This window comes from Stomoxys calcitrans, chromosome 1 (assembly GCF_963082655.1).
Source record: "Stomoxys calcitrans chromosome 1, idStoCalc2.1, whole genome shotgun sequence".
Taxonomy (NCBI): Eukaryota; Metazoa; Arthropoda; class Insecta; order Diptera; family Muscidae; genus Stomoxys; species Stomoxys calcitrans.
The window spans coordinates 119391077-119414738 of NC_081552.1; the positions used below are offsets into that span (position 1 = coordinate 119391077).

At 38.3% G+C, this 23662-nt stretch overlaps 1 protein-coding gene across 1 annotated transcript in view; it reads right to left on the minus strand.

Annotated features, from left to right (window-relative positions):
- Window positions 1–23662, minus strand: part of LOC106094648 (chitin synthase chs-2) — a 414794-nt gene that overhangs the window by 359823 nt on the left and 31309 nt on the right. The window contains exon 3 of the mRNA XM_059360879.1: window positions 13778–13944. Within this exon, the coding sequence (XP_059216862.1) occupies window positions 13778–13944 (167 nt within the window). The remainder of the gene's footprint in view (window positions 1–13777; window positions 13945–23662) is intronic.

The window sequence follows — 23662 nt, forward strand, 5'->3', positions numbered from 1 at the left end:
GAATCCGATACATTGGAGTTCACCTCATCACTAAGAAGACTCGAGACATATTTGCCGATCATATTAAAGACATTTCAGAATGGAGCACCAATATGATATCCACATTGGAGCGAAATAGCTGAAAGGCCATACCAGTACCACCAAACAGGACTTTATTCCTGACCGTGCCCATATAGGGCTCAGATAAAATAAGAGAGTGAAAGAAGGCCTAGTGGAGCGGGCCCTGTCCAGCTAGTCTTATATAAAGGGTGATTTTTTTGAGGTTAGGATTTTCATGCATTAGTATTTGACAGATCACGTGGGATTTTAGACATGGTGTCAAAGAGAAAGATGCTCAGTATGCTTTGACATTTCATCATGAATAGACTTACTAACGAGCAACGCTTGCAAATCATTGTATTTTATTACCAAAATCAGTGTTCGGTTCGAAATGTGTTAAAATTTTGACAAATTTTGTTCAGCGATGAGGCTCATTTCTGGTTGAATGGCTACGTAAATAAGCAAAATTGCCGCATTTGGAGTGAAGAGCAACCAGAAGCCGTTCAAGAACTGCCCATGCATCCCGAAAAATGCACTGTTTGGTGTGGTTTGTACGCTGGTGGAATCATTGGACCGTATTTTTTCAAAGATGCTGTTGGACGCAACGTTACGGTGAATGAACACATTTCGAACCGAACACTGATTTTGGTAATAAAATTCAATGATTTGCAAGCGTTGCTCGTTAGTAAGTCTATTCATGATGAAATGTCAAAGCATACTGAGCATCTTTCTCTTTGACACCATGTCTGAAATCCCACGTGATCTGTCAAATACTAATGCATGAAAATCCTAACCTCAAAAAAATCACCCTTTATTTAAAAATTAATTTGTGTTTGTTTGTTCGTTTGTTTGTATGTTCCTTATAGACTCAAAAACGGCTGAACCGTTTTTCATAAAATTTTCACATATGGTGCATAATGATCCCGTGGTGAAAATAGGGTACTAAATTTTTTGATATCTGTAGGGGGGTGGACGCTTTCCTTACCCTCATTTTCAGAAACGCCAGATCTCGGTGATGGGTGGTGCGATTTAAGCAAAAGTTATAATAGCTTCTATAAACTTTCTATAATAGCAATATGGGGCTCAAATGAAAGGTCTTTGGGAGTAAAGCACGAATCTGATATCAATATTCGGGAAAAAGTGTGTATGGGGCCAACCCACCCCCATAACAACACATAGGAAGTACTTGCTGACCATTCCAATATGGGGCTGTGGTAAGAAGTATTTTAGAGTAGAACACGAATCTGATTTGTATTTTCAGGGCCAAGTTACTGAACGGCCGCCCCATCTCCCAAAACACCCCCAAAACCGGTAATGTTTGCTGACTATGGAAATATGGGGCTCGAATGAAAAGTATTTGGAAGTAGATCACGAATCTGGTATCAACATTTGGGACCAAATGCCTAGCCGACGTCCCATCTCCATAACAACGCTCAAATGGGACGTATTTGCTCATTAAGACAATTTTGGGTCTTAAAGGGAAAGGATCCCGATATTGATTGTTTTTAGGCCTCACACCCTAAACCGGCCATGTTTGCCGACTTTTGCAATAAGGGGTCAAAATGAAAGGTATTTGAGATTAGAAAACGAATTCGATGTCTAATTTTGAGGCCAATGGCAATTTTGGGTTCAAATAAATGATATTTGAGAGTAGAGCACGATGCTGATATATTTTCAGGGCTAAGTGTTTGGGGGACAACCCACTCCCAAAAACACCCCTAAATCGGGCATATTTACCAACCACGTCAATGTGGGGCTCAAATGAAAGGTATTGGGGGTCTACCCCTTCCCTAAAACACCCCACAAACAACTATTATTGGGTTGCCCAAAAAGTAATTGCGGATTTTTTAAAATCCGCAATGCATGCATTTTTAATAAAACTTAGAATGAACTTTAATCAAATATTCTTTTTTTACACTTTTTTTCTAAAGCAAGCTAAAAGTAACAGCTGATAACTGACAGAAGAAATAATGCAATTACAGAGTCACAAGCTGTAAAAAAAATTGTCAACGCCGACTATATGAAAAATACGCAATTACTTTTTGGGCAACCCAATATTTACTGACCATCGCAATATTGTGCTCAAATAAAGGTATTTTGAAGTAGAATACGAATCTGATATCCAAATGTGGCCATGTATTTGGGACACCGCCCCTTACCAAAACACCCCCCAAAGAGTACAAGTTTTGGGGCCAAATATTTGAGAACCCCTCATCCCATAAACTCCCCTTAAACCAATGAAAATATGGGGTTTAAATAAATGGTATTTAAGAGAAGAGAACGATACTGAATTATTTTCTGGGCCAAGAGTCTAAAGGACCACCCCACCGCCGAAAACACCCCTAAATCGGACATCATATCAATATCGAGTTGAAATAAAGACTTTTGATAATGGAGTATATCTAACACCCAAACGTTAATGACCCTAAACCCTGCGAACGAATTCATAGACCAGTAAATATTATATGGGATTTAGGTGAAGGTATTTATATTGTTATGCTTTTGCGATATATATAAATATTTTCGTAGCATGATATTTCATTTAAAGTTCTTTAATTATCGAAAATAAATATTCAAAGGATAATTTTGTTCCATATAAAGTAAAAGAAGGCGCAGCGGAGCGGGCCCGGTTCAGCTTATCAATAATATAACAAGTAAAAGCGTGCTATGTTCGGCCGGGTCGAATCTTACATACCCTCCACCATGGATCGCATTTGTCAAGTTCTTTGAATTATTATATTGTATATGAAGTTTTTGACCGTACTTTTCATGACGTACAAGTCATAGAAAAATATCTCGTCGAAAATTGGAGGCAAATTGAATAATAATTGCGCCCTCAAGCAGCTCATAAAGTCAAATTGGGAGATCGGTTTAAATGGCGCTATATAAGGTTATGAACCGATTAAGATCATACTTGTAAGTAATTACAGAAAAGAACGTGCAAAATTTCAGCCAAATCGGACAAAAATTGCGGCTGCCAGGGGCTCAAGAAATCAAATCAGGAGTTCGGTTTATATGAGAGCTTTGTCAGGTTATAGACCGACTTGGACCGTACATGGTACAGATGTTGGAAGTCATAACAGAACACTATGTGCAAAATTTCAGCCTAATCGGACAAAAACAGTACTTCGGACGCTACTTAGAACAGTTTTTGGAAGTCTTAACAGAACCCCACATGCAAAATTTCAGCCAAATCGGACAAAAATTGCGGCTTGTAAGGACTCAAGAAGTCACGAGATCGGTTTATATGGCAGCTATATCTAAATCTGAACCGATAAGACCTATTTGCAATCCCCAACGACCTACATGCAAATTTCAAGCGGCTAGCTTTACGCGTTCAACCGCACTCGTGATTTTGAAGGACGGACATGGCTAGATCGACTCAGAACGTCAAGTCCATCAAGAATATATATACTTTATGGGGTCTTAGACCAATATTTCGAGGTGTTAACAACGGAATGCCTAGATTAGCATACCCCCATTCTAAGATGGTGGGTATAAAAATGAGATTGTTGCTCTTTGTTAGTTTGTTTTTATACCATCCACCATAGGATGGGGGGTATACTAATTTCGTCATTCTGTTTGTAACTACTCCAAATATTCGTCTGAGACCCCATAAAGTATATATATTCTTGATCGTCGCGACATTTTATGTCGATCTAGCCATGTCCGTCCGTCCGTCTGTCTGTCGAAAGCACGCTAACTTCCGAAGGAGTAAAGCTAGCAGCTTGAAATTTTGCACAAATACTTCTTATTAGTGTAGGTCGGTTGGTATTGTAAATGGGCCATATCGGTCCAAGTCTTGATATAGCTGCCATATAAACCGATCTTGGGTCTTGACTTCTTGAGCCTCTAGAGTGCGCAATTCTTATCCGATTGGGATGAAATTTTGCACGAAGTATTTCGCTATGATATCCAACAATTGTGCCAAGTATGGTTTGAATCGGTTGATAACCTGATATAGCTGTCACATAAACCGATCTTGGGTCTTGACTTCTTGAGCCTCTAGAGGGCCCAATTCTTATCCGATTTGAATGCAATTTTGTACGACGTGTTTTGTTATGATATCCAACAACTGCGCCAAGTATGGTTCGAATCGGTATAGAACCTGATATAGCTGTCATATAAACCGATCTTGGGTCTTGACTTCTTGAGCCTCTAGAGGACCCAATTCCTATCCGATTTGGCTGAAATTTTGCATGACGTATTCTATTCTTACTTTCAATAACAGTGTCAAATAAGGTTCAAATCGGTTCATAACCTGATATAGCTGCCATATAAACCGATCTGGGATCTTGACTTCTTTAGCCTCTAGAGGTCGCAATTATTATCCGATTTGCCTGAAATTTTGTACAACATATAATTTAATTGTGGTCCAAACCGGACCATATCTTGATATCGCTCTAATAGCAGAGCAAATCTTTTCTTTTATCCTTTTTTGCCTAAGAAGAGATGCCGGGAAAAGAACTCGACAAATACGCTCCATGGTGGAGGGTATATAATATGCGGCCCGGCCTAACTTAGCAAGCTTTTACTTGTTTAAACCCATTGTGTGATTTTGGTCATACATTCCCATTTTGGGTGGTTTTAGGATAAGGGACATGTCGTAGTTACTTTGGACCAAACTCTTCTACCAGATTTGTACTTTAATTCTAATTACCTCTCATTTGATACCAATATAGCCCCAATTGGTAAATATGTCATTTTTGCTTTCTTGATTGTAACGTAGATGCGGCAGCGGAAATGATAGAGAAGGTAATCTTAATGGAAAGGTTCAAAATAAGTTCGGTTAAATCGAAGGAGAAAAGGTTGTTTAACCAGGCGTGCAGGTATGCCGTGAGATTGAAAGAAAAGGCGTTCAGAAATCGGCGTTCAAATAAAACTGCCAATAATGAATTGCTGCGCAAACAGACGAGAACTTCGTGTGCCAGAGTATTTATACGCGAAAAGGGCTCCAATAAAGTCTTTTAAGTTAAAATAAGTCTTAAATGACCATAAATTCTCCGAGCGAATCCATAGACGAATAAAGATCATATGGAATTCAGATAAAGGCATTTATATTGTTATACTGTTTCTCAATCTATATACACATACTATTTTCGTAGCATGGTAAAGCTGTTTAATTGTCAAAAATAAATATTCAAAGGATAATTTTGATCCGTATAAAGTAAAAGAAGGTGCTGCGGAGCGGGCCCTGTCCAGCTAGTATATTATAAGTTGCAATATGGCCATTTGTAATAAAGGGGATAAACCGACCGTTATTACTATGAACAGGCAGGAGGTACTTGACATTACCTTTGCGAATATGCGACTGGGATGTGTTGGATGACCACAGCTGCTCTGATCATCGTTATATTAGTTTAAGCCTTGGAGAAATTACTGAAGTAGTGGTCCCTCGGCTAAACAGAAGAAAGGCAGATTGGGATAAATTTTGGCACAAATTCTGCACCCTTCCAGACTAGAAAAGGGAGGATAAAGACATAGTGGTCAAGCGGATCACGAAGGCCCTCAATGACTCGCTTGTGTCAGCATGCCCTAGTGCCAAGACAAGGGGCAAACAACGACCGCCATGGTGGACCCCAGAGCTGGTTGGTCTAAGGAAGGACTGCAGAAAACTCTTCAACAAAGCAAAAGCCACGAGAGCATCACGCCTTTGGGACATCTATAAGGCTGAGCTATATAAGGGCGAGCTTAGAAAGGCTCTGAACAAATCCTGGGTAGAATTCTGCAGCTCCGTGGAAGATACATCTGAGGTCTCTAGGCTAAGGAAGATTCTGTCCTCGAGATCTATTATGGTGGGGTATATCAAGAAGTCAGAGAATGTATGAACAATGTCTAGTGAGGAAACACACACTCATTGATACACATTTCCCGGGAAATTCTCCAACGGACAACGGACGCCAGAGCAGGTTGCCACTGATATTCATTCGTCGGAGGCCATTCGGGAAATTGTGTCTGAGCCGAAAATCCTTTGGGCGATAAGAAGGTTCGACTCCTTTAAATTGGCAGGTCCTGATGATGTATCACCGGTTGAATAATAAGCTGTGTCTGATAGACTGGTCACCTGGCTTAGGTAGACATACTCTGCTGGTATCAGAATGTCATATATACCAGTGGGATGGAGGGACACAACGGTCATTTTCATTCCGAAAGCAGTAAAACCCTACCACACGAAGGCGAAAGATTTTCATCCTTTAAGCTCAAGACACTTGAGAGGTAGATAGAAACATATCTTAGCGCAAAGATACCTGGAGATCGCCTGTCGCGGCAGCAGCATGCATATAGTAAAGGCAAATCCACTGAAGCCGCCCTTCACGACCTAATCGGCTACATAGAGGGTTCTCTCGCTGTCAAGGAATATACAATGGTAGCATTTCTTGACATTGATGGTGCTTTCAATAATGTAAAACTGACGTCAATCATAAAGGAGTTGGAGTTTCTAGGCATCTAGATGGGTCAGCAGAGGAGTTCCTCAAGGAGGTGTACCTGGTTGCTTTGCTGGACAGGAAATTGAACTTCAAATCCAACATTTTGGAAAGGGCAAGAAAGGCCACTCTTACCCTATACACCTGCAAGAGAGCCATCGGCCAAAGTTGGGGATTTAGACCGTGGGGTGTTGTGGTCTGTTGGACGCCGCTTCAAAAATCCACTTACTGCTCAATACTTAACTGGATCGAAAGTACGGCTTGTTTGTGCATCACAGCCGCATTGAGGACCACACCATCTGATGCATTGAATTTAATGCTACATCTTATGCCTCTGGACATTGTGGCTACCCAAATTGCAGGGACCACTGCCGTTAAAGGGAGATTTCTCATTGGTCATGTGGCGGCCAAGGACACTGTGTTATACTTAATATAATATCCGATGTTCCAGGCAATGTGGATTACACCCTACCTGAGCCTCTGATAGAACCGATTCGAACTATGATATCCCTGGCAACAGAAGTTACATAGACTTCTATACGGATGGTTCCAAACTAAACGACCAGATGGGCTTTGGGGTGTATTCCAAAGATCAAGCAGAGATCCTTGCAATTAAGGAAGTGGTGGAGTGGTTAATATATAATGTCACTAGCTGACCCGGGCCCGCTCCGCTGCGCCTTCTTTTACTTTATATCGAACAAAAGTTTCCTTGGAATATCTTTTGAAAGATCTTTTAGTGAAATACAATGCAAACTTGACTAACAGTTAAACAATATAAGTGCCTTTATCTGAATGCCATATGATCTTTATTGGCCTACGAATTTCAGTTTGGATGTAAGGTGTACTCCATTCTTAAAATACTTCATTTCAGCCTGATATTCTCATGATGTCTGACTTAGTGGTGTTTTCGGGGGAGAGTTAGTCCCCCAGATACTTGGCCCTGAAAAAATATCAGCATCGTGCTCTCTCTCAAATACCATTTATTTAAATCCCATATTGCCATTGGAGTTTACAGGATGAGTCGTCCCCCAAACACATGGCCCCAAAGTAGGTTATAAAATTCGTTTTCTAATCTCAAATACCTTTCATTTGAGCCACATATTGGCATGGTCGAAACATTCTTTCCTTTGGGGGTGTTTTGGGAAAGGGGTAGGACCTAAATGCATGGTCCTACATATGGATATCAAATTCGTATTCTACTCCCAAATGCCTTTACTTGAGCCCCATATTGCGATGGTCAGTAAAAAATTGCTGTTTGTGGGGTATTTTGGGTATCAATTCTTGCGAAAATGGGTATCAATTTTTGGTCTACCCCCAATAACTTTCATTTAAGCACCACATTGACATGGAGGGTAAATATGCCCGATTTAGGGGTGTTTTGGCGATTGGGGTGGTCTCCCAAACACTAAGCCCGGAAAATATATCAGCAACGTACTCTATTCTCGTATATCTATATATCATTTATTTGAATCCCATATTGCCATTGTCCTCAAAATTGGATATCAAATTCGTTTTCTAATCTCATTTAAACTCCTTATTGCAAAAGTCAGCATATAAAGGGTGATTTTTTTGAGGTTAGGATTTTCATGCATTAGTATTTGACAGATCACGTGGGATTTCAGACATGGTGTTAAAGAGAAAGATGCTCAGTATGCTTTGACATTTCATCATGAATAGACTTACTAACGAGCAACGCTTGCAAATCATTGAATTTTATTACCAAAATCAGTGTTCGGTTCGAAATGTGTTCATTCACCGTAACGTTGCGTCCAACAGCATCTTTGAAAAAATACGGTCCAATGATTCCACCAGCGTACAAATACAAATGCATGAAAATCCTAACCTCAAAAAAATCACCCTTTATATCCGGTTTGGAGTATTGGCCCTAAAAACTTTGAATATTTAGTCCCTGTCTCTTTAAGACCCAAATTGTCTTGGTGAGCAAATATGTCCTATTTGGGTGTTGTTATGGTGGTGGGATGTCCGCTAGACAGTTGGCTCCAAATGTTGATATCAGATACGTGGTCTACTCCCACATACCTTTAATTTGTTTTGTGAATTGGGTGACCACTCAGTGAGTTGGCCTTAAAAAAATATATATCGGATTCGTGTTCCACTTTAAAAACCCCCTTATTTGAGCCTCGTATTGCAATAGTCAGCAAATACTAACTATTTGGGTGGTGGTGTGGGGGTGCCCCCATAGACACTTTTCCCGAATATTGATTTCAAATGCGTGCTTTACACCCGAAGACCTTTCATTTGAGCCCCATATTGCAATGGTCGTAAATTTGTCCCCTTTGGGGGATGTTTTTGGCGAGAGACGGCCCCCAAACACTTGGTCCCATATATGGATATCAGATTCGTATTCTACATTTAAATACATTTTATTTAAGCCCCATATTCCAATGGTCAGTAAATAAGTCCTGTTTGGGGGGTATTTTGGGGAAGGGGTGGACCCCCAGAAACGTGGTCCCACATTTGGATATCATGTTCGTTATCTACTCACAAATACCTTTCATTTGAGCCCCATATTGCCGTGGTCGGTAAAAATGTCCGATTTAGGGGTGTTTTGCGGGTGGGGGTTGTCCCCCTAGCAATTGGTTCGACAAATGGATATCAGATACGTTTTCTTATCCTAAATACCTTTCATTTGAGTCCCATATTGTCGTGATTGGTCTATCTATGTGTTTGGTTGGTTTTAGGGTGGGGCAGCCCCCCTAGGTACCCCATCCGAAATTTGGATACCAAATTTTTATTTTTAGGTTACTGTATGAGAGCACACAAGATTTCGCTTAAATCGCACCACCCATCTCCGAGATCTGGCGTTTCTGAGAATTAGTGTAAGGGGGAGGGTCCTCCCCCCTTCAGATATCAAAAAATGTAGTATCCTATTTTCACGGGAATATTATGCACTTTCTGTGAAAATTTCAAGAAAATCGGTTCAGCCGTTTCTGAGTCTATAAGGAACACACAAATATATAAAAAACAAAAAAGCAAACAAACAAACAAACCTACAAACAAACACAAATTGATTTTTATACCCACCACCGAAGGATGGGGGTATATTCATTTTTATACCCACCACCGAAGGATGGGGGTATATTCATTTTGTCATTCCGTTTGCAACACATCGAAATATCCATTTCCGACCCTATAAAGTATATATATTCTTGATCAGCGTAAAAATCTAAGACGATCTAGACATGTCCGTCCGTCTGTCCGTCTGTCTGTTGAAATCACGCTACAGCCTTTAAAAACAGAGATATTGAGCTGAAACTTTGCACAGATTTTTTTTTGTCCATAAGAAGGTTAAGTTCGAAGATGGGCTATATCGGACTATATCTTGATATAGCCCCCATATAGACCGATCGGCCGATTTAGGGTCTTAGGCCCATAAAAGCCACATTTATTATCTGATTTTGCTGAAATTTGGAACAGTAAGTTGTGTAAGGCCCTTAGATATCCTCCGTGAATTTGGCTCAGATCGGTCCAGATTTGGATATGGCTGCCATATAGACCGATATGCCAATTTAGGGTCTTAGGCCCACAAAAGCCACATTTATTATTTGATTTTGCTGAAATTTGGGACAGTGAGTTGTGTTAGGCCCTTCGACATCCTCCGTGAATTTGGCTCAGATCGGTCCAGATTTGGATATAGCTGCCATATAGACCGATCATCCGATTTAGGGTCTAAGTTCCATAAAAGCCACATTTATTATCCGATCTTGCTGAAATTTGGGACAGTGAGTTGTGTTATGCCTTTCGACATCTTTCTTCAATTTGGCCCAGATCGGTTCAGATTTGGATATAGCTGCCATATAGACCGATTTCTTGATTTATGGTTTTGGGCCCATAAAATGCTTATATATTATCCGATGTCGCCAAAATTTGGGACAGTGAGTTAAGCTAAACCCCTTGACATACTTCTGCAATATCGCACAGATCGGTTCGGATTTGGATATAGCTGCCATATTGTTGACCGATATCTACGCTTTAGGTTTTGGGGCCATAAAAGACGCATTTATTGTCCGATGTCGCTGAAATTTGAGACAGTAAGTTTGGTTAGGCTCTTCGAAGTCCTTCTTCAATTCCAGATCGGTCGAGATTTGAATATAGCTGCCATATAGACCGATATCGCGATTTAAGGTCTTGGCCGCATAATAGGCGCATTTATAATCCGATTTTACTGAAATTTAACACAGTGACTTATGTTAGGCTTTTCGACATCTGTGTCGTATATGGTTCAGATCGGTTAATTTTTAGATATAGCTAGTGTACTTTTAGTATTTGGTCCAAATCGGAACATATTTTGATATAACTGATATGGGACATAAGGTATGAAATTTCCACCGAATTTTGATGAAAGGTGGTTTACATATATTCCCGAGGTGGTGGGTATCCAAAGTTCGGCCCGGCCGAACTTAACGCCTTTTTACTTGTTATATATAAGATTACGACGATTGGCATAAATATCTTCTCAGACAGCCATTAAATCCCTGGAGAACGTATTTCTGAACACAAAAACCGCCCTCGACTGTCGCGGATCTCTCAATAAGATGGCTGAACAGTTCAAAATTAACCTGTTCTGGGTGAGGGGCCACAGAGATATCCCGGGCAATTTTAAAGCAGAACTTCCTTGCACACTCCAGGGACACACGAATCTGTGGGTATGCATCTAGGGACATGTAAGCTAAACTGTATTGCAATTTTATCACTAAAAAAATTTTATGTTTTTAAAAGTTTTACATACAAACATCTGCAATTTTGAAGACATGTATATTCTTCATGTAAGGTTACCATATTTTTAGTAAAATTCTTCGCAACGTAAAGAATTTTCATAAAAATGTTACAACATTTTCAGTGAAAATATGCTGATAGAAGAGAATTTAAGAGCGACGATGAAATCAATGTTGAATAGATTTTATTTCAGCGTCATGACGCTAGACTCTCACTCTAGCCGCGGCGGTTTTCTGCTTTCCCATATAAAAAGCATGTAAAACAACTCAACGCTGACTCTTGACTATTTGATTGACTCTTACAATAAAATGATGACACATTACTCACATCACTCTTAACATACCCAGCACCTCGCACATCTAACTCTATCTCTCCTTTTCTCTTACTTTTTGAATGCTCTCATAGCAAGCCAATTCATTCATTCAACTATATGATGCTTGCACAGAAAAATGTATCATAAAATTTAATAAAAAAAAAAACATTTTTAATTAAATAATTTATTGATGCAATCACTTTTTTTACTGAATGAATTATTTTTTCAATTGGATAGGGATTAAAAATTTCAATTAAAACTATAGTTGATTCAACCATTTTTTAATTGATTCTAAACTTTTTTCCATTACCATCGTGATTGAATTTTTTGTAATTTTCAACTAAAAATTTAATTGATTCAATATTTTTTTTTTTTATTGAATCTGAAAAAAATTGAACATAACGTAATGGGTCCATTATCACCGGACAACCTTGATTTGTGTTCCAGAAGCTTTACATATGTTAACGAATATACAAGAAATTGATGGTGCACCTTATACAGCGCCCCTTTCGCAAAAATTTTAATAGAGTATTTGCATATTTTCAAAGTTTTCAATTCATTTTAAATTGATCCAATTTGGAAATTTCAGAAATTCCAATAATTTTTTTAATCAGATCAAATAAAAAATAATTGGAATTTTCAATAATTTTTTTAATTGAATATGATATTCTTTTAAATGAAATTTTTTTAATTATCTTGATTGATATTATAATTTTCAATTAAAATGTTTAAATTAAAAAATTAATTGGATCAATTAATATCGATATTGAAGCCGAATTTTTTTGTTCTGTTTAAGTAAAAGGCAACAACAACTTTCTAGGTTCAGCCATTTCAAACTCTTTTGTATTTTTTAATTCCTTAATCTACGAATTTTATGGAATCCTCGCGCCTTGGTCTGAAGCCCAACATTTGAGACAAATTTATGATTCTAGCTTCTATATACCCACCACCGAAGGACGGTGTTATATTCATCTTGCCTTTCCGTTTGCAACATATCGAAATAACAGAAGATGGGCTATATAGACTGATCCGCCGATTTAGACTCTTAGGCCCATTAAAGCCACATTTATTATCCGATTTTACTGAAATTTGGTACAGTGAGTTGTGTTAGACCCTTCGACATCCTTCTTCATCCCTCCTCCTTCTATTTGGCTCAGATTATTCCAGATTTAGATATAGCTGCCACATAGACCGATTTCTCGATTTTAGCAATGTCGTCGAAATTTAGGACAGTGAGTTAAGTTAGGCCCCTCAACATCTTTCTGCAATATGGCTCAGATCGGTGCCAGATTTGGATATAGCTGCCATATGGTCCGTTCTCGATTTAAGATCTTGGGCCCCATAAAAGTCGTATTTATTGTCGATTTCCCCGAAATTTAGGACAGTGAGTTGTGTTGGGCCCATCAACGTTATTCTTCAATTTGGCTTAGATCGGTCTAGATTTGAATATAGCTGCCATATGGACAGATTTCTCAATTGAAGGTTTTGGGTCCATTAAAGGCGCATTTGTTATCCGATGTCGTCGAATTTTGGGACAGTGAGTTAAGTTAGGCCCCTCGACATCTTTCTGCAATATGGCTCAGATCAGTCCAGATTTGGATATAACTGCCATATAGACCGTTCTCGAATTTAGATCCTGGGCCCATAAAAGTCGTATTTATTTTCCGATTTCGCCGAAATTTGGGACAGTGAGTTGTGTTGAGCCAAATTGAAGAATAATGTTGAAGAGCCATTATTCTTCAATTTGGCTCAGATCAGTTCAGATTTGGATATAGCTGCCATATACACCGATCTCTCGCTTTAAGGTTTTGGCCCCATAATATGCACGTTTAGAATCCGATTTCGCTCAAATTTAACACAGTGACTTATGTTAGACTTTTTGACATCTGTGTCGTATATTGTTCAGATTTATCTATATTTGGATATGGCTACTAAAAAGACCAATATTTTGTTCTGCAAAATTGAACAATGACTTGTACTTATTAGAAAACACAATATCTGTATCGAATTTGGTCCAAGTCGGACCATTTTTCGCTGCTATGGGGGCATAAATTATTCATTTTTCACTGGATAATGACGAAAGGTGATTTACATATAAATCCTTTTAACTTGCTAGCCGTTGGGGCTGGACGCTGATCGGTCAGTCAATCACGAACAGTTAGTCAAACACCTCCCAATATTTGATGTTGAAATTACAATGTTCGGCTCTACAGAACTCTTTGCAATTTTATGCCCTTCATTAAATTATTTATATCTAACTCACCAATAAAACCTCCGGCCATGTAGGCGATTTTACATCTTTGAAGATACAAATACGCAGGGAACGAAAAAAAGTGAATATTTCAGGTGCTGCAAAGGAAATTATCAAAGCCCAAATCCATAGTACATGTTCCGTTAAAGGCAAATCAGCAACATATTCACCATGATGCGCTATAAATAAAAGTAATAAAACATTTAAAACTGTAGATGATTATTGTCACTAAGCTTATATTCTTAAGTGCTACCGCACTGTGTAGAAATATTCGAAAGGAAGTAAAAACGCCTTAATCAAAAATGTCTACCAACATTATACCGCAAAAGGAGACCAACAACAGTGTTGTGAGTGGAGTGGCACACAGTGTTGAACCGGTGGACAAAAATGCAAAAATCGAAAATGATAATTACTACGCAATCTTTTACTTATCTCATTTAGAAACGCTAATTATAAGATTTTAAGAAAAAGTATTTATATTCGAGTTTTTTTTTAACAAAGAAACTAAATATTTTTCCCAGAAATTAACTTTTTTGTTTAGACAAACTAAATGGTGTTTTTTTTTTTTTTTTTTTGATTGGGATACCAAAATACATGAAGATCCTAAAGAGGATATAATTGACAGCACATTTTACAACGAAAGGTGTCACAGACATGAACATATGGTAAGTATCGTTACGTTTCAAAATATTACAAAAATAAAGCAATATCTGCAAAAATTCAAATTTTCAGCAGAGTGGATCTAAAATGGTCACCCTAACTCCCTTTCAACGTTCTTTAGTGAATTGTCCTGAATTAAAAAAAAAACAAATTTCAACTGCACAAACTTGCACCATCTAAAGGGTGATCTTTTAGCTACTATCTTTTTGCCAACACTGGTTTAAACAGCTCACACAGTTTTCGTGTTTTGTTTCACTATTAAATATCTTCAGTTTGGTTTATAATTCAATCATGAATCGTCTTACAAACGAACAATACTTGCAAATTATTTAATTTTATTATCAAAATGCGTGCTCTGTTAAGAAAGTTCATCGCGCGCTTCTTCCATTTTACGACGAATCTCGTTTTTGGCTCAATAGGTATGTAAATAAGCAGAATTGAGGATTTTGGAGTGAAGATCCGTCAGAAGCATTGTAAGAGCTACCAATGCATCCAGAAAAATTCACAGTTTGGGGCGGAGGGCTGGAGGTATTATTGGACCGTACTCCTTCAAAGACGATGCGATTCGTAACGTAACTGTGATGATTTCCATTTTTTTTGCCCAAAATGCAAAAGCTTGACTTGCATGACATGTGGTTTCAACAAGACGGTGCCACAAGCCACACAGCACGCATTAAAATGGACTTATTAAGAGGTGTGTTAGGTAAACATTTTATTTCACGTTCGAGAACGCTCAATTGGCCGCCTAGATCGTGCGATTTAACACATTTAGACTATTTTTTGTGGGGCTATGTTAAAGCCCATGTCTATACAGACAAACCCGTTTCAATGGACGCATAGGAAGATAACATTAGTCGTGAGATACCAGCCGAAATATTGGAAAGAGTATGCCACAATTAGACTAAGCGGATGGACGGTCAACATTTGGATGAAATAATCTTCAATCATTAAATTATATGGACCGTACTATCGACTCAAATAAAGATTTCATGTATTTTTCTGATTTTTATGTGTTTTTTATACCCTCCACCATAAAATGGGGGGTATACTAATTTCGTCATTCTGTTTGTAACTACTCGAAATATTCGTCTGAGACCCCATAAAGTATATATATTCTTGATCGTCGTGAAATTTTATGTCGATCTAGCCATGTCCGTCCGTCTGTCCGTCCGTCAGTCTGTCTGTCGAAAGCACGCTAACTTCCGAAGGAGTAAAGCTAGCCGCTTGAAATTTTCCACAAATACTTCTTATTAGTGTAGGTCGGTTGGTATTGTAAATGGGCCATATCGGTCCATGTTTTGATATAGCTGTCATATAAACCGATCTTGGGTCTTGACTTCTTGAAACTCTAGAGTGCGCAATTCCTATCCGATTCGAATGAAATTTTGCACGACGTGTTTTGTTATGATATCCAACAACTGTGTCAAGTATGGTTCAAATCGGTTCATAACCTAATATAGCTGTCATATAAACCGATCTTGGGCCTTGAATTCTTGAGCCTCTAGAGTGCGCAATTCTTACCCAATTGGGATGAAATTTTGCACGAAGTGTTTTGTTATGATATCCAACAACTGTGTCAAGTATGGTTCAAATCGGTTCATAACCTAATATAGCTGTCATATAAACCGATCTTGGGCCTTGACTTCTTGAGCCTCTAGAGTGCGCAATTCTTACCCAATTGGGATGAAATTTTGCACGAAGTGTTTTGTTATGATATCCAACAATTGTGCCAAGTATGGTTCAAATCGGTCCATAACCTGATATAGCTGCCATATAAACCGATCTGCGGTCTTGACTTCTTGAACCTGTAGAGTGCGCAATTCCTATCCGATTGGAATGGAATTTCGTACGACTTGTTTTGTTATGATATCCAACAACTGTGTCAAGTATGGTTCAAATCGGTTCATAACCTAATATAGCTGTCATATAAACCGATCTTGGGCCTTGACTTCTTGAGCCTCTAGAGTGCGCAATTCTTACCCAATTGGGATGAAATTTTGCACGAAGTGTTTTGTTATGATATCCAACAACTGTGCCAAGAATTGTTCACATCGGTCCATAACCTGATATACCTGCCATATAAACCGATCTTGAGTCTTGACTTCTTCAGCCTCTAGAGTGCGCAATTCTTCTCCGATTTGAATGAAATTTTGCACGACGTGTTTTGCTACGATATCCAATAACTGTACCAAGTATGGTTCACATCGGTCCATAACCTGATACAGCTGCCATATAAACCGATCTGGGGTCTTGACTTCTTGAGCCTCTAGAGTGCGCAATTCTTATCCGATTGGAATGAAATTTTGCACTACGTGTTTTGTTATGATATCCAATAACTGTGCCAAGTGTGGTTCAAATCGGTCTATAACCTGATATAGCTGCCATATAAACCGATATTGGGTCTTGATTTCTTGAGCCTCTAGAGAGCTCAATTCTCATCCGACTAGACTGAAATTTTGCACATAGTGTTTTAGTATCACTTCTAACAACTGTGCTAAGTATGGTTCAATTCGGGCCATTACCTGGTATACCTGTCATATAAACCGATCTTGGGTCTTGACTTCTTGAGGCTCTAGAGTGCGCAATTCTTATCCGATTAGAATGAAGTTTTGCACCACGTGTTTTGTTATGATATCCAACAACTGTGCCAAGTATGGGTCAAATCGGTCCATAACCTGATGTAGCTGCCATATAAACCGATCTTGGGTCTTGACTTCTTGGGCCTCTAGAGAGCGCAATTTTTATCCGATTTGCCTGAAATTTTGTACGACGGATTCTCTCATGACCATCAACATACGTGTTTATTATGGTCTGAATCGGTCTATAGCCCGATACAGCTCCTATATAAATCGATTTCTCTATTTTACTTTTTGAGCCCCCAAAGGGCGCAATTCTTATTCGAATTGGCTGACATTTTACACAGGTCTCCAACATATAATTTAATTGTTGTCTAAACCGGATCATATCTTGATATCGCTTTAATAGCAGATTTTTCTTTCTTTCTTTTCTTATATAATTTTTTGCCTAAGAAGGATGCCGGGAAAAGAACTGACAAATGCGCTCCATGGTGGAGGGTATATAAGATTCGGCCCGGCCGAACTTAGCACGCTTTTACTTGTTTTTAACTTTTCTATAGCTCTTAAATAATTATCCTTCATTATATAAAAATTAAATTATTGCATCGCATTTGTCGAATTCTTTGCGCAATATCCCTTTTTAGGCAAAGAAAGAATAATGGATGATAATTGTTATGCTATTGAAGCTATGTATATCATGTTATAGGCCGATTCGAGCCAAAAATGAATTAAACGTTAAAGACCATAGTAGATGAATTGTGTAATATTTCAGTCCATTCGGATAAGTATTGCGCCTAGTAGGGGCTCAAGAAGCATAATCAGCAGATCGATTTATATGGGAGCTCTATCAGGCTGTAGATCGATCCAGAGAAGAGAAGGAGAAGCCGTTGCACAAAATTTTAACCAAATCGGATAAGAATTCCGCCCTCTGGTGGCTTATAAGTCAAAATCCCAGATCGGTTTATATGGCAGCTATATCAGGTTGTGTACCGATTTGAACCATATTTAGCATAGTTGGAAGTCGTAATAAAACACTTCATGCAAAATTTCAGACACATCGGATGAGAATTACGCTCTCTAGTTGCTCAAAAAGTAAAGATCCAAGATAGCTTTATATGACAGCTATATCAGGTTATGGACCGATTTAAGCCATACTTGGCGCAGTTGTTGATTGGTCAAACCAAAACACTTCATGCGGTTTATATGGCAGCTATATCAGGGTGTAGACCAATTTGAACCATACTTAGCACAGTTGTTGAAAATCATAGGGAAATACTCATCCAAATCGAATGAGATGGCTCAAGAAGTCAAGATCCAAGTCGGTTCATATTTCAGCTATATCAGGTTATGGGGCGTTCAGTTGTTGCATTCGTAGTGAAAGAATCGCTTCGCTTAAAAAGTGCTCAATACTTCGGACTATCTACCATCAAAATAAACTCTTTCACAATTGTTATTCATTTCTATTTACTGAACTCCACTCAACAAAAATAAAAAAATCGTATTAAGACAAACTCCCCGCGGGGCGAAACAATCATCGATGACCATGAAGAGATCATCACATTTCAATAAACCAAAAAGACTTCAAACTGTATCATAAGAATACTTTAACAATATGCCTTCAACGTCGGGAAACAGTTTTAGTGCCTTAGGTAATATACCAGATATGGAAGTAGAGCCAGAATCTAACATTACTGAACGTCAATCAGTAAAATCCCCTCCAGACAGAATTGAAGTTGTTGTTCGGCAATGACTATATCTATAAAACCACTTTTATCTGTACAAAGATTTTTTCATTTCATTCGATTTCACTCTTCTAGCTCCAAAGAGATAAGAATGTATGTTACTTTGCTGTACGTTCTTCCCAAAATCAGTACTACTGATATAATAAATGACTTAAAGCGATACAATTTAACACCAGCCCCTATAACCGAGATCGAAACGCAGCATAGCTCTCGGAAAAACGTTTAACCCACTATCATTGCAAAATGTTAAAGGCATTTGTAATGTAATAGTATCTTGGACAAAATATAAACAAAAAAAAAAAAAAAAAAAAAAACTAGTAAAAGCGCACTAAGTTCGGCCGGGCCGAATCTTATATACACTCCACCATGGATCGCATTTGTCGAGCTCTTTCCACAGTTTCCCTTTTTAGGCAAACAATATCAAGCTATGGTCCATTTCGGACCATAATTGAATTGAACATAGGAGATCATAGTATTTAGAAGTCATTGTGTACAATTTCAGCCAAATCTAGTAAGAATTGCGCACTTCAGGGGCTGAAGAACTAAAATAGGGAGATCGGTTTATAGGGGAGCTATATTAGGCTATAAACCGATTCATACCATATTCGACACGTATGTTAAAAGTCATGGGAGAAGCCATTGTACAAAATTTCTGCCAAATCGGATAATACTTGCGCCCTTTAGAGACTCAACAAGTCAAGACCCCAGAAAGGTTTATATGGCAGCTATATCAGGTTATGGACCGATAACAACTATTCTTAGCACAGTTGTTGAAAGTCATAATAAAAAACCTCATGCAAAATTTCAGCCAAATCGGACAAGAATTGTGCCCTCTAGTGGCTCAAGAAGTCAAGATCCCAGATCAGTTTATATGGCAGCTATATCAAAACGTAGATAAATATAGCCCATTTACAATCCCAACCGACCTACACTTATAAGAAGCATTTGGCTAGATCGACTTAAAATATCATGACGATCAAGTTACAAACAGAATGACGAAATTAGTATACCCCATCCTATAGTGGAGGGCATAAAAAAACGAAACAGCAACGCAGTGCTGGAATTGCGTATCTATGGCCACAGTTACGACAAATTCCCCTCGCAGAAATAATACCCACCACACACCAACGTGTGTAAATCATGTGAACTCATTTCAAGAGGAAATAATGATCTCTTAAACATAGAAGAGCTCTTCGAAATATTCACTTCGGCATTGAAAGACCTACAACAATGTACGAACAAAAGTCAGTGGCAAAATATGCTTACGGTCTTCGATAAGTCGGGTACTTTTAAATTATTTCACTGGAATGTACATAGATTTTCAAATTATTCTCGTCTAAGACAATTTGAATATCTCAATTAAACGTGAATCAGAAAGTATATTTAAAAAACAATTAAAAAGGCGTTAAGTTCGGCCGGGCCGAACTTTGGATACCCACCACCTCGGGTATATATTTAAGCCACCTTTCATCAAAATCCGGTGAAAATTGCATACCTTATGTCCCATAGCAGTTATATCGAAATATGATCCGATTTGGACCAAATACTAATAAATACAAGTCATTGTTCAATTGTGTATAACAAAATATTGGTCTTTTTAGTAGCTATATCTGAAAATAAACCGATCTGAACCATATACAACATGGATGTCGAAAAGCCTAACATAAGTCAATGAATTAAATTTCAGTTAAATCGGATTATAAAAGCGTCTTTTATGGGACCAAGACTGGCAGTTATATGCAAATCATGATCGATCTAGACCAAATTGCTGAATATGTGGAGGGGCTTAACTTAACGGTCTGTCCCAAATTTCGGCAACATCGGACAATAAATGCACCTTTTATGGGGCCAAAATATTAAATCGAGTGATCGTTAGATATGGCAGTTATATCCAAATCTAGACTGATCTGAGTGAAATTGAAGAAGGATGTTAGGCCCTTACACAACTTACTGTCCCAAATTGCGGCGACATCGGACAATAAATGCGACTTTTTATGGCCCCAAAACCTAAAACCGAGAGATCGGTCTCTATGGCAGCTATATCCAAATCTGGACCGATCTGTGCCATAATGCAGAAGTATGTCAAGGGGCTTAACTTAACTCACTGTCCCAAATTTCGGCGACATCGGACAATAAATGCGCCTTTTATAGGGCCAAAACATTAAATCGAGTGATCGTTAGATATGGTAACTATATCCAAATCTAGACCGATCTGAGTGAAATTGGCGAAGGCTGTCGAAGGGCCTAACACAACTCACTGTCCCAAATTTCAGTGAAATTGGATAATAAATGTGGCTATTATGGGCCCAAGACCCTAAATCGGAAGATCGGTCTATATGGCAGCTATATCGAAATCTGTACGGATCCGTTCCAAGTTGACGAATGATGTTGAAGAACCTAAGACAACTCACTGTCGCAAATTTCAGCAAAATCGGATAATAAATGTGGCTTTTATGGGCCTATGACCCTAAATCGGAGGATAGGTCTATATGGCAGCTATATTCAAATCTGAACCGATCTGAGCCAAATTGACTAGGGATGTTGAAGGATCCAACACAACTCGCTGTCCCAAATTTCAGCAAAATCGGATAATAAATGTGGCTTTTATGGGTCTAGGACCCAAGATCGACGGATTGGTCTATATATATATATATATATATATATATATATATATATTTATTTTCGACAATGAAAGAGCTTTAAGTGAAATACCAGTTTAACAATATAATTATCTGAAGTCTATATGATCGTTATTGGTCTACGAATTTGAGTTTGAATGTAAAGTGTACTCCATTCTTAATATAAGTCATTTCGGCCCAATATTCTCATGATGTCTGATTTAGGGTTGTCTTCGGGGTGAGGTGGTCCCCCAGACACTTGTCTCTGAAAAAATATCAGCATCGTGCTCTTCTCTCAAATAACATTTATTTAAACACCATATTGCCATTGGTTTTGAGGGGAGTTTACAGGATGAGGCGTCCCCCAACACATGGTCCCAAAATTGGTTATCAAATTCGTTTTCTAATCTCAAATACCTTTCATTTGAGCGACATATTGGCATGGTCGAAAATTTTTTACCCTTTGGGGGGTATTTTGGGGAAGGGGTGATGCCCTAAATACATGGTCCTACATTTGGATATCACATTCGTATTGGACTCCCAAATACCTTCCTCATATTGCGATGGTCAGTAAAAAATAGCTGTTTGTGGGTTATTTTGGGAAAGGGGTTGACCCGCAGAAAATTGTCCGAAAGTGGGTATTAATTCTTGCTCTACTCCCCAATACCTTTCATTTAAGCCTCACATTGACTTGGTCGGTAAATATGCTCGATCTAGAGTTTTGGGGAGTGGGATGGTCCCCCAATCTCTCTTATATTTGAACCCCATATTGCTATTGGCCTCAAAATTGGATATCAAATTCGTTTTATAATCTCCAATACCATTCACTTAAACTCCTTATTGAAAAAGCCAGCAAATATGTCCGGTTCGGGGTATGGGCCCTAAAAACTATGAATATCGAGTTCCACAGTCTTGAAGACCCAAATTGTCTTGGTGAGCAAATACGTCCTATTTGGGGGTAGTTATGGTGGTGGAACGTCCCTAATGTTGATATCAGATTCATGGTCTGCTACCTTTCATTTGAGTCATTTTTCCATAGTCGGCAAAAATGACCTGTTTGGGGGGTGTTTTGGGGGATGGGGGCCACTCAGTGAGTTGACCTTGAAAATATGTATCGGATACGTGTTCCACTTTAAAAACCCTCTTATTTGAGCCTCATATTGCAATAGATCCTGGAATTTTTTTTGGGGAGAGGCGGCCCCCACAAACACTTGGTCCCATATTTGGATATCAGATTCGTATTCTTCATTAAAATACCTTTTATTTAAGCCCCATATTCCAATGGTCAGTAAATAAGTCCTGTTTGGGGGGTGTTTTGAGAAAGGGAAACGTGGTTCCACAGAAACTTGGTCCCACATTGGGATATCAGATTCGTTTTCTACTCGCAAATACCTTCATTTAAGTCCCATATTCCCATGGTCGGTAAATATGTCTGATTTAGGGGTGTTTTGGGGCATGGGGTGGTTCCCCTAGCATTTGGTCCGTCAATTGGATATCAGATACGTTTTCTTATCCTAAATACTTTTCATTTGAGTCCCACATTGTCGTGATTGGTCTAAATATTGTATATGTTGGTAGGTTTTAGTGTGGGACAGCCCCCCTAGGTACTCCATCCGAAATTTGGATACCAAATTTTTATTTTTAGGGTACTATATGAGAGCACCCAAAATTCGCTTAAATCGCACAACCCATATCCGAGATCTGTCGTTTCTGAAAATTAGGGTAGGGAGAGGGTCCGTCAACCCTTCAGATATCAAAAAATGTAGTACCCTATTTTCACCACCGGGTCATTATGCATCATCTGTGAAAATTTAAAGAAAATCGGTTCAACCGTTTCTGAGTCTATAAGGAACACACAAACATACAAACAAACGAACGCAAATTGATTTTTATATATAAGATTACTTTTGTATGACACGTTTACATTTTGGAAACCTCAACATAAATTAATATAAAGTTCTTGAACCAATGTTACGTTAACTTTAATTTAAGTCATACTTGCAAGGAAAAATACTCTCACTCATTTGAAATACAACAAAGAATTTTAATTATAAAAAAAAAAAACTTTTTCCAGTCCATAAAGTCTGCGTTCATGTGACAATTTATTTTTCAATGAATAAAAAACAACATAAAAAATAAATAAAGTTAAATTTTGTTGTATATGTTGTTTCTTTATATTTCTTAAATTAGAAAACAAAAATATTGGGTTGCCCAAAAAGTATTTGCGGATTTTTTAAAAGAAAGTAAATGCATTTTTAATAAAATTTAGAATGAACTTTAATCAAATATACTTTTTTACAC